Source organism: Oncorhynchus clarkii, chromosome 24 (assembly GCF_045791955.1).
Source record: "Oncorhynchus clarkii lewisi isolate Uvic-CL-2024 chromosome 24, UVic_Ocla_1.0, whole genome shotgun sequence".
Classification (NCBI taxonomy): domain Eukaryota; kingdom Metazoa; phylum Chordata; class Actinopteri; order Salmoniformes; family Salmonidae; genus Oncorhynchus; species Oncorhynchus clarkii.
The window spans coordinates 19571204-19584433 of record NC_092170.1 but is presented as its reverse complement, the minus strand read 5'-3'; the positions used below and the strand labels follow the sequence as shown (position 1 = coordinate 19584433).

Here is a 13230-nt window from a genome sequence, read left to right as displayed (position 1 = left end):
GGATATCTCATTATTTTAATACTTTTTTTGAATATTCGATGAGGGTTGCTGACGTTAATCGTCTGTATTCAATGGAGGGCTGCTATGCCACTAGCCTCATATCATGAATATGCATAGCTATAGAGACAACTCCGATATAAATTGTTTAAAAAATATAAAAAAGTTGATTGGGTGTCACGTGTCCTACTTATATAAGTGCACTCGTAACAACCTAAGAATTACGAAACTTATATTAAATCAACTAAACATCACGTAGCAAATAAGCCATTAACCAAATTTGACACTCTCATTGACATCCATACAAAAACTCCTCACTTGGTGGGCAAAAATGCCACGGAGACAGATTTCCCTCCGAGTTGAGCCTCTCTCTTTACCTCTTACACTCTGCTTGTAGTATTTTAGAAGCGAACATAGGGCGAAGAGTCCATGTCGTATTTGTTATTGCATGAAATGCTTCATACCTGCTTGCCTAGCCTACGATAATACTGCTTCTTATTCTATATCATCATGTCTCATTACGAAGAAGTAAGGTCCATGGTTATGATGAATTTTGCAAAGCAGTGTCTGAGAGGAAAGGAAAGGACATATTTGCATATTTCTCTGGTGATAAAGACACTCAAGGGTTGAGCTGGTGTCCAGATTGTGTGAAAGGTAACATAAGTAGTGTTTTATGGCTATACATTGGTGTACCTGTCATGTATAGCAGTTGGCTTTCTTTCCCAGCTGTCTGTCATAGTGTCAGTCTCTGCTACATTATGATTGGCAATTCATGGTAGCCAAGCCAACTCATCTCTGTAAAGTGTTTACAGGGGGTGCTTGTTTTGTGCTATATTTTCTGTATTTTTATTATATATTGTACTGTACTATTGTGTAATTTATGGTGTGCATAAATCAAAGCCACACACATTTGCCATCTTTCTTCTTCTCCTCCTTCCCCTCCAGCTGAGCCAGTTGTTAGAGGAGAGATGTCCCACCTTCCTGAGGGCTCAGTCTTCTTCTACTGTCAGGTTGGAGAGAGGCCATAGTATGTAGGCTACTCAACTTTTTCTTCATATTCACTGGTGATGATAGCAGAATGATAGTGTTGTGCAATCCACAGGCAATAGAAAATAAGTATTCTTCTTACCCTCTGACCGTAGATTGCTTTGTATGTTTCTATTTTTAGTTTGGTCAGGGTGTGATGTGGGTGGGTATTCTGTTTTGTTCTATGTTTGTATATTTCTATGTGTTTGGTATGGTTCCCAATCAGAGGCAGCTGTCAATCGTTGTCTCTGATTGTGAACCATACTTAGGCAGCCTGGTTTCGCCCTTGAGTTGTGGGTAGTTATTTTGTGTGTGTCACATGACAGAACTGTTTCGTACTTGTTATGACGCTAGTGTTCAGTTTTGATTAAATTTACAACATGAACACTTACCACGCTGCGCTTTGGTCTACTCCTTCCACCAACGAAAACCGTTACACCCTCAAATGCAGCTAGAAGTTTTGAAAAGCTTAAATACATTGTACAAGTTGTAACATCATGAATTGTTGTCTGTCTTGGACAGCATATTTGAAATGAGCAAAATACACTGAATAACAATATAAACACAATATGTAACGTGTTGGTCCCATGTTTCATGAGCTGAAATAAAAGGTCCCAGAAATGTTGTGCACAAATTTGTTTACATCCCTGTTGATGAGCATTTTATCCTTTGTCAAGACAATCCATCCACCTGACAGATCCACCTGGCAGGTGTGGCATATCAAGAAGCTGATTAAATTAATGATCATTACACAGGTGCAACTTGTGCTGGGGACAATAAAAGGCCACTCTAAAATGTGCAGTTTTGTCACACCACAATGCCACAAATGTCTCAAGTTCTGAGGGAGTGCACAATTGGCATGCTGACTGCAGGAATGTTCACCAGAGCTTTTGACAGGTAATTTAATGTTAATTTCTCAACCATAAGCCTCCAACGTCGTTTTAGAGGTGTATGGCATTGTGTGTGAGCGGTTAGCTGATGTCTCCGTTGTGAACAGAGTGCCCTGTGGTGGTGGGGTTATGGTATGAGCAGGCATAAGTTAAAGACAACAAACACAATTTAATTTTATCGATTGCAAATGGAATGCACAGAGATACCGTGATGAGATCCTGAGGCCCATTCATCTGCTGCCATCACATGTTTCAGCATTATAATTGACGGCCCCATGTCGCAAGGATCTGGACACAATTCCTGGAAGCTGGAAATTTCCCATTTATTCCATGTCCTGAATACTCACCAGACATGCAGTGGTGGAATAATTACCCAAATGTCATGCATGTCTGGGATGCTCTGGATAGACGTGTACAACAGTGTGTTCCAATATCCAGCAACTTCACACAGGCCTTGAAGAGGAGTGGGACAACATTCCACAGGCCACAATCAACAGCCTGATCAACTCTATGCAAAGGAATTAGTCACACTGCATGAGGCAAATTGTGGTCACATCAGATACTGACTGGTTTTCTGATCCACGTCCCTACCTTTCAAGGTATCTTGTAACCAACAGATGTATATCTGTATTCCCAGTTATGTGAAATCCATAGATTAGGGCCTAATGAATTTCCTTTTATGAACTCAGTTAAATCTTTTAAATTATTGCATGTTGCATTTATATTTTTGTTCAGTGTGTGTGTATATATACAATGCACAAAATTATACATTTGACCTAAATGTCTTTGACTTTTGGATTTAGCTTAATATACAGTGGGGAGAACAAGTATTTGATACACTGGTTTTCTTTGAGACTGTGGTCCCAGCTCTCTTCAGGTCATTGACCAGGTCCTGCCGTGTAGTTCTGGCCTGATCCCTCACCTTCCTCATGATCATTGATGCCCCACGAGGTGAGATCTTGCATGGAGCCCCAGACCGAGGGTGATTGACCGTCATCTTGAACTTCTTCCATTTTCTAATAATTGCGCCAACAGTTGTTGCCTTCTCACCAAACTGTTTGCCTATTGTCCTGTAGCCCATCCCAGCCCTGTGCAGGTCTACAATTTTATCCCTGATGTCCTTACACAGCTCTCTGGTCTTGGCCATTGTGGAGAGGTTGGAGTCTGTTTGATTAAGTATGTGGACAGGTGTCTTTTATACAGGTAACAAGTTAATACAGGTAATGAGTGGAGAACAGGAGGGCTTCTTAAAGAAAAACTAACAGGTCTGTGAGAGCCAGAATTCTTACTGGTTGGTAGGTCATCAAATACTTATGTCATGCAATAAAATACAAATTAATGACTTAAAAATCATACATTGTGATTTTCTGGATTTTTGTTTTAGATTCTGTCTCTCACAGTTGAAGTGTACCTATGATAAAAATTACAGAACTCTACATGCTTTGTAAGTAGGAAAACTTGCAAAATCATCAGTGTATCAAATACTTGTTCTCCCCACTGTACCTTTTCATCTTCGACCAGTTGGAAGGATCCCAATAATGAATTCAAGAAGACTCTGAAGCTCAGTGGAGTTCCCACTCTGATCCGATATGGCACGGTGAGCATAAGTGCATGGTAAGATGACAAAGAAGGAGAGTTTCTGTTATCAATTTTAAAAGTGTGGCTTTTTCTTTTGGATTTTGTGGTAACACTCAATGGGTCCCAAAAGCGTTTTATTATTATTTTATAGATAGTCAATCTGTAAAAAATAAATAAAATAAAAACACATTTGTGTTAACACGTTAGTGAGGTTGTTATTAACCATTTATAAACGTTTTATAAATTCTTAATGAAATATACCTTTAGGGAAAGGGTTACCAAAACATGCTAAGTTCTGTTTCTTTTCTTCCATCTAATTCAGCCTCAGAAGCTGGTTGAGGATGAGTGCTTCAAAGCTGACCTGGTGAGGATGATGTTCACTGAGGACTAGAGGACCACACTCGCCCTGCACTGGGTCATCTTCCATTTCCCCCTCTCCTGAGATCCAGTCCCAGCCCAATCACCTTTTCACTACACTTGATTGAATTGATTGTTTCTTTGGAATTCAAATACACACTCCTCTCCCTGCGAGGTAGTGTTAATCAGTGAATGTGTTGCTATTCTTACATGGAAATAAAAAGCAACTATAACATAACCAGAGGCCTTGGTAGAGCTAGCTGACTGCTTTTAGAACTTGATGTTTCATTTAGTAAATGAAATAGAAGAGTTATAATAACATAGCCCACCAGACAAATTGTGTCAAATGAATTGAATCTCATCAATTGATGATTCTTGTTTCTTACTTACGGCAGTAATCTATAGAGTGAGGATATAAACTGAAGCATTACCTGGTATACTGTGATTGTTATAGTGTCATTTATGAACATTTGAACATCTTGGCCATGTTCTGTTATAATCTCCACCCGGCACAGCCAGAAGAGGACTGGCCATCCCACATATGCTCTCTCTAATTCTCTCTTTCTTTCTCTCTCTCGGAGGACCTGAGCCCTAGGACCATGCCCCAGGAATACCTGACATGATGACTCCTTGCTGTCCCCAGTCCACCTGACTGTGCTGCTGCTCCAGTTTCAACTGTTCTGCCTTATTATTATTCGACCATGCTGGTCATTTATGAACATTTGAACATCTTGACCATGTTTTGTTATAATCTCCACCCGGCACAGCCAGAAGAGGACTGGCCACCCCACATAGCCTGGTTCCTCTCTAGGTTTCTTCCTAGGTTTTGGCCTTTCTAGGGAGTTTTTCCTAGCCACCGTGCTTCTACACCTGCATTGCTTGCTGTTTGGGGTTTTAGGCTGGGTTTCTGTACAGCACTTTGAGATATCAGCTGATGTACGAAGTGCTATATAAATAAATTTGATTTGATTTGATAACTTAGTCAAATGAAAAGAAATGATGGCTGGATGAAAACATTTTAATGTGTGAAAAGAAGTTTGTCTATAGTGCAGTTCACTTTGTGAGAAGCTAGGTGGCTCCCTCAGCCTGTCTAAATATATTAGGCCTAATATGTCTTATAATAAAACATTTAAAAAATCAAATGATAGAAATATAAATTCTAACTTTTTATGCGAAATTACAAATGAGATAATATAATTGGCACATTTGATATGTCTTTGTAAACCGAGAAAAAAAAAAAAAAAAAAGTAAGCTCCTTATAGGCTCATGAAGAAGAAAAAAGTAACCTATCCCTAGTGCTGTCATATGGGTCTAATGTACACATAGTCCTAAACATGTCATGTGTCTACCATGTAGGCCTAAACATGCTCAATGCTGACAACAATCAGTCATTGAATAGTGAACTTGATCGAGTAGTGTTATTAAATACCAGAAAAAAACAAAGGTGGTCTAAATGTTTTATATTACATACATCAATAATATTATATTGACTCAATGTCGCCATTTTATAACTAGGTATCATGAAAGAGTTGCTTGCTTTGAAGTGATGAGCGCAACCACAATAAGAGGAGTGAGTATAAGTGGAGCGCATTCCTGCACACCACACATTGGAGCGGCTGAGCTGAGAAGCGGAAAAGGGTATCTGTCGTCGTGCACACATTTGAGCATAGGCTAAACCACGAATTGGGGCTCTCCAAGGAAGCTAAATTGGAGGACGAGGGCGTGTTTGTTTTTACTGAGCCTTTCGGTTTTCATTTTCTGCAGTCTTGGTAAGAGAACGGAATATATTAGGGTCTGTTTCAAGGACTCGAGCAGAGATGTCAGAGTTTCTGGTGAATCTACTCGGGGAGCGGCTCGTCAACAGCGAGACAGCCGAGGTGGATGTACAGGCGCTGGGCAGCAAGCTGTCCCTGGTCGGGCTCTACTTCGGCTGCAGTTTAAACGGCCCCTGTAAGCAGTTCAACGCCAGTCTGTGTGAGTTTTATAGCAAGTTCAAAAAATCATCTGAACATAAAGACACATTGGAAATCGTCTTCGTCTCATCTGATCAGGACCAGAAACATTGGCAAGACTTTTTACAGGAGATGCAATGGCCGGCATTGCCTTTCAAAGATAGACACAAAAAGGTAAGAAGTGACCAATTAATAAAAATGTGAATCTGGAATTGAGTCACGATATAAAAAACATATGTGACAGAAATATATTTAGCCTACCCTGGCTATTTGGCCAATAAACGCTTACTTAATTAAACACTTGGCCCAATTACATAGGCCTACCTTACAGTGCACAGGTATATGCATTTATTTGGGTCATTGGACATAATTGACGGTGGAACCAAAAGTTGATACAGGGTCTAACATATTTTGTTTCTAATGTTGCCAGCTGACCTATTTTTCAGTAGGTAGATTCGTTTGTCACTGTCTCTCATGTATACATAATATGGTTTACAGAAGGCCCAATGCATTTATTCCAGGTTCCATTGTTTGTATTGGATATAATATATAGCCTATCTATTGTTCACCCCAGTGGCATGTCACAGGTTATCTACAGCCTATATATCCATATTGAAATAAGATAATTACACACACACACACACACCGGTAGTGGGAATAAATGCTCATGTTAAAATATATTGTTATTCATAGTGGCATTTGTAGAATCCTTTTTAATTCAAACACTCAAGGAACAAATTACAGTGTTTTGGGGCAGGACAATTGACAAAAAAATATTGTCAAGATATTGACCAAAACTGGACTTTTTGTAGGCCTATAGCAATTAGAAATGGTGACAATGCTATATAAATATTGATTTAAATATAGTTCAAAAGTTTATTTTAATTGTTTGTTCTATATATGGATACCTAATATCTAAGGTTTATTATAACCAAGGTGAAATGATCAATGCTGAATTGTTATTGTAAAAATACAAAGGGAAAAAGGTATAATGTGTTTTTGATCAAGTGTTCGTGAAATATGTGAGACTCGATACAATGACCTAGTCTTTAGCTGGTAGGCTGTTGTTCAATTAGTTATTTAATTGCAGGTCCATTATTTAGGATACAGAAGTCAACATCTCACAATAGGCCTACACATTACACAGCTATTGGAAAACACCCATACGTTTGAAAAAGGAGAAGGTTTATTCAAATTTCCTATAAATAAACCTGTAGGTGACACTGTCATTAATTTTATTTGCATTATCTGTCCATCTCTTTCATATGGGTTTAATGTAATGGTTTCAAAATAGATGCTTAGCCTATGGATGTTAAGAAAGATTATGAGCTTAATCATCATAACCTTTCACAGAAAATTGCCAAATCTTTTTCTATGTACACTGTCAATTTATTTATTCATTATTTTACCTTGCACACAACAAACAAAATGTCCTTAATGTATCACAATTATTCTGATGTTTTTTTTTATTATATATTTTTAAACCTATATTTAACTAGCCAAATCAGTTAAGAACACATTCTTATTTACAATGACGGCCTAGGAACAGTTAACTGCCTTGTTCAGGGGCAGAACGACAGATTTTTACCTTGTCAGCTCGGGGATTCGATATAGCAACCTTTCGGTTACTGACCCAATGTTCTAACCACTAGGCTACCTGCCGCCCTCTTCCGTGTGTGCAATTTGACAAATTATTACAGTTACTGTCCCATATAATTAATCTCGGCCTATATTGTAAATATGATTACCACAATATCTTCATGTCTGTATTTATTTTCTGGACATCAATTCAATAAACGTACAAATAACATGTTGTGAAAGCCTTTTTAAATGTTTAGGCTGATGTCAGTGTTTTGTATAATGTACATTTATGGGTAAGGCAAGGGTTTCAGGATTAGAAATAAAGTATACCTAGATGATACCTGCATCATGCTGCAGGTTCACCCACATCAGGATCCATTTTGGGTCCTCCCCACCTCCAGTTTCCTACATACGTCAGCATGTCTGTATTAAAAACAAATGATGATCCTTAATAACAAATTACAATTAATCCCACTGAGACTGTCTCGGTTAGCCGATGTGTCTCGGCTTGCAGCTGCATGCACATAATCTATATGCTATAAAGAATATCATTGTGTACATTGCAATCGTTAGGGAGAGGAGGGTAGAGGGAGAGAGCCGAGTTAGTGTGAATATAAATCTAATTGTCTGCAGAGAACAGACCTGCGCCATTCTCAGTGCCCTGCTGCTGCTACCCGGTTGGCAGTACAGGACATTAAATCCAGTAATGGCTGGTGAAGACATTATCATGGTCTCTAGGCCCCACAGGATAGGTAGAAAATACAATTTCACAGTGAAGAAAACAAACCAGGAAATCATACCATACTGTTTCTATCTCTTTAAAATAATGGGAGCAGAATATGGTGATAAAGGAGGCTGGCTTTTAGTTGGATGGTGATCATTTCCTTGTCTTAAGTTGCCAGGGCAACTCTTTTATTTGGAAATATTCTCTCTGTATTAATATATATATAGCACTCTTCCGTGTCTTATTACGTTGCCACACTAGGCTAGTAAAAAGGATTTGCAGAAGATCTCTGTAAGAATAGTTCTGCATGCACTACTGTCAGCCAGTGGAATGATATTTTGTACAATGTGCCATTTTAGTGGATGTTTTTTTAATGTATTTACCTGATCTAGGCCTACCCAGTTTACCTACAGACCAGCAAGTAATTACTACATCAACATTTGACCACCTCTTCAATGAAATGGTGACATTTAGGATGATTCTTTCAACTGTAAGGGCATACAGGACCTTTTTAAATGAGCCTTGGCCTCTTGGCTCCACACCATCTAACCCTTCCCCATGTTCATCAAATAGCGTGCTGTATATTTTATGAACTATTTGTGAATTTTCTTAGTGCAGTCTTTTCCTGTAGAACCCTAACCCTCACTTTTAATAGGTGCAGCTTATTTAGATTAAATCAACGCCCTTTTAATGTGCTGCAGAGTGTTTGTGTTTCACTTCATTATGCAGTCCAGGCGTGAAGGAGGGGAATGATGGAGGCATTTGATTTGAGGGCGGGAGGGATGGGAGTTGTTTTGGGCCAGTCTGGGAGGAGCGTATAGCCACATTGCAGCCTTATTGTGTTCTGAATGCTGCTGGTGAAAAATATTCTGCAGCATTAACATTGCCATTGTTCATCATTCGAGTGCGGCCATGACTTGGCTAAGGCTACTTGAGAGTAGTGTACAACTTTGCATTTAACTCGGACAGTGCCACCCGTATTAATTGCAGAGTAATTGTGACATTCTGTACAGCAGGGGCCTGAATGAGTGTGTCTGTTAGGGGTTTAACTAACCTCTGGCCTGCTCTGTTTTGTATACTGAAGAGAGAGTTGATGTTTCAGATGTAGGTCACACTATAGCCTTCTGACATGTCCTAAGGCAAGTACATGTTTAGTGTTTACTTAAGGTTTCATGTGGCCTATATCTTTCCCCCCCTTCAGAATTATTATTTTGTCATCTGTGTGTGCATTGACGTGAATGTGATTTCTGCTCCTGTAGCCAGGCTTTATAATGCATTAGATGGCGTTGTAGCCTTGTGGGTTGGCTATGTAGTCTCAGCCGTTGTCTGCTGCACAGATGTGGTCTTATCACCAGGACGGGTATATGAAGCTCCTGGCACCTGATAAGAGAAGCTTTGCCTCAGAGGAGATATCATCTGTATATATGTATCAGCTGCGTCTACATGAGCTGGCTAATTATTTATTACCATTTATATGCTGTTTATTTTCCACTCATTCTTCACAATTTATAATAACAGGACTTTTTGTTGATTTAAAAAAAATAAGGTGACAACCCACATCAATATGACTTATCAGTGCTTGTTATCATACACAGTTCTGTCCAAAGGCATCATCCGTGCCTATATTGCGATCAGAACCCGTTTCCAGTAAATGGGAGGGAAGCAAGACAAGGTAATGCTCTATTCTAAATCAACATGTCTGTGTGGAAGAAACACATTTGAGTCCAGATCTTGCCTGTATGCGAGTGTGATCATAGCAACCAGTGAGAGAGTGTGTGTGTGTGTGTGTGTGTGTGTGTGTGTGAAAGAGGGGGAGGGAGAGAGAGACCTAATTGGTGTATGATGCTGACCTGGAGGAGGGCTACGTTGTGGGTCTGTGGGTAGTAAGTGGCTCTCTACCCCCCCCCCCCCCCCCCCCTCTTCTCAGGCCTGGCTGGGCTCTGGCTGTAGGTAGGGGAGGCGAGAGAGAGGCAGCTCTGTTGAGCGACACAGGGCTCATCTCCTGGCACAGCCAGCAATCTCTCTCCATCGCCACTTTCAGAGCCCCATCACCCACCAGGCCCCTCTCTCCCTCCCTCCGTCCACCCCTCATTCAGTAGTTTCCCCTCCCCTCTCATTCCCTACACTGGACTTGCTTTCTCTTGTCCTATGTAGTCTATTCTGTTGCTCACATCGCTGGCAATGTTTACTATCTAACTATGCAGAGACGAGATGACATACTGAAGACATCGTCTTACATCTTTTACAAGTGAGGAGATTTTGTGTTTTGAAAGGACCTTGGGGGCTTTAGGTTTGGGACTATTAGGCAGGTTTTCACTTTGAAGAGTCACATAAGGAGTCTGGCCCACTGCAGTGTTGTGCTCCCCTGGGTCGGAGCCAGCTTCATGAGGACTAGAGCCACAGCTGCTAGGTGCTTCAGAGAGGGGCTAAGGGTGCCTGTCATCAGGGTGTCACTGATCTGATGAAAACCACACCGCGCCCTGCTCATCACATATCTCAGCCCTGCTCATCACATATCTCAGCCCTGCTCATCACATATCTCAGCCCTGCTCATCACATATCTCAGCCCTGCGCCTCCTTGTGCCTGCTGCACTCATTTGATTCCAGCAGGAGCAGCTGGAAAAAGCCTGCTGCATGCCCTCTTGTCTGCAGGTGATAATGTGCAATTCCTTATCTGTAAACGTCACATTTGGTTGGGGTTGACCTGTGTAGATGCTCTCTCACCAGTCAATTTCACATGTGTGTGAAATAGTTTGGGCTGATATACTGCTGCTGATAAGTGGATAACTAGGTGAACAAACACTGAGCCTTATCACAGGGTAAATAAACCCTTTTGATAAACCGTATGGCTCATGCTGAGAGGACATAGTTTAAAGTTATTCCCATCAGTCAGGATGAAAGACTTGGCTAGATAACCCTCTCCTGAAGAGATGGTAAGTAAGACCACCATGATAAGATTGCATACATAAATGATCAAGGCTAGCTATGCAGTGGGGTGACCCCAAGTGCTTCATTTGTAAATCGGGAGGTGCCTGAACAAAAAGGGAGCGTGAAAGGGTGGTAATCGAGGGGGCTCTGAGATACCGGATGAACGTATGGGGGGAAAAAACGACTTTCTAATAAAGCATTGCATACATGTCACCATAGTGGCGTAGAGGTGCTTGCAGGAGTTGCACACATGGGATATCTTTTTATAGCCTACGGTCCGAGAAAGATTTGGCCTTTCTATAAACGCATTTCATGCAATTTTCGGTAATTTTACATGACTGGAGACCTTAGCATAATCTTTTTCTAATAGCGCACAAATGATCGAAATGACCGGCTCCTGATAAGCAGAATCTGAGATCATTAAAAATGACTTTGTGTTGAATCCATCAATAGTTTAGGCCTAGGTGTGTGGAGAGACACATTTTACAATCTGAGGAGGAAATTCTAGTTCTAGAAAAGTTTTCCAGTTTCTCTAACTCACTCAATGATCGTCTCACGCACCGGAGATGGCCGGTGTGCTCATGCCAAAAGCATGTCTCTCGTTTTACTTTGTGAAACAATGCTGTTCACTCAATAGGCCTATTTGGAAGTTGATAGAATATTTTGGAAGCCTCTACAGACAGATTAGACTTCTCTGTTCAGCAGGAGCCATTTGCTTTCCAACCTGTGTTTTCCCCTGATTGTATTTGAGATATTGCGAAAGACCTGTTTTGGCTGCATGCTGTTCACTGACAGATTTGCCACACATTCAGGACTGCTACAATCCACATCTAGGCAATAAAAAAAGAAACTATTGATCCTCTTTGGGTAAATGATAGGCTTATATTCCTGGTGTAGTATTCTAAATTCATTACATTTCTTTCTGAACAGATAGCAGTAATTCTTTAACTTTGGAAAATGTATTTGCATTTATCAGGGGTGCTGCAGCGTCCTTCCCGCAGCTATGATTCTATCAGGAAATAAATGATGAATTACAATGCTGGAGAGATGGTTGCAGCCTCATGGCTATCAGAGATAATAGAAAGTGAATCTCATTCTAGTTCTGTGAGAGATGCAGGCACGCTTCTCACTCACCACAGCACCAGCCAATCAAATGTATTTATAAAGGCCATTTTACATCAGCAGAAACCCAGCCTGAAACGCCAAACAGCAAACAATGCAGATGTAGAAGCACGGTGGCTAGGAAAAACTCCCTAGAAAGGCAAGAACCTAGAGAGGAACCAGGCTCTGCGGGATGGCCAGTCCTTTTCGGGCTGTGCCGGGTGAAGATTTTAAGAGTGCATGGCCATGAAGGCTAGATTGTTCTTCAAGATGTTCAAACATTCATAGATGACCAGCAGGGTCAAATAATAATCCCAGTGGTTGTAGAGGGTGCAACAGGTCAGTACCTCAGGTGTATATGTCAGTTGGCTTTTCATAGCCAAGCATTGACGTTGAGACCACAAGTGCGGGAGAGAGAGAGTCAAAAACAGCAGTTCCGGGACAAGGTAGCTCATCTGGTGAACAGGTCAGGGTTCCTTCGCCACAGGCAGAACAGTTGAAACTGGAGCAGCACCACGACCAGGTGGACTGGGGACAGCCAGGAGTCATCAGGCCAGGTTGTCCCGAGGCATGGTCATAGGGCTCATGTCCTCCAGGAGGGGAGGGAGAGAGGGGGCATACTTAAATTCACACAAGACACCAAAGAATTACACCAGATATAACGGGCTGATCCTAGCCCCCCAGCACATAATAGACTATTGCAGCATAGACACTGGAGGCTGAGACAAGGTGGGGTGGGTTGGGGGACACTGTGGCCCTGTCTGACGATACCCCCCCCGGACAGGGCCAACCAGGCAGGATATAACTCTACCCACTTTTCCAAAACAAAGCCCCCATACCACTAGAGGGATGTCAACAGACCACCAACTTACTACCCTGAGATAAGGCTGAGTATAGCCCACAAAGATCTCCTCATCCACATGAGCCAAGAGGGGGTGCAAAACCGGACAGGAAGATCACGTCAGTGACTCAAACCACTCAAGTGACGCACCCCTCCTGGGGACGGCATGGAAGAGCACTAGTAAGCCAATGACTAAACCTCCGTAATAGGGTCAGTCCCAAATGGCACCCTATTTCCTACATAGTGCACTTCTTT

General features: G+C 41.3%; 1 protein-coding gene and 1 pseudogene across 1 annotated transcript in view; both read left to right on the top strand.

The window, feature by feature from the left end:
• Positions 1 to 507: 507 nt before the first annotated feature.
• Positions 508 to 3885, top strand: LOC139382825 (thioredoxin domain-containing protein 17-like; annotated as a pseudogene).
• Positions 3886 to 5443: 1558 nt separating this feature from the next.
• LOC139382756 (nucleoredoxin-like) overlaps positions 5444 to 13230 on the top strand; it is a 62238-nt gene continuing 54451 nt past the window's right edge. The window contains exon 1 of the mRNA XM_071126878.1: positions 5444 to 5974. Coding sequence (XP_070982979.1) covers positions 5666 to 5974 — 309 coding nt within the window. The 5' untranslated portion in view covers positions 5444 to 5665. The remainder of the gene's footprint in view (positions 5975 to 13230) is intronic.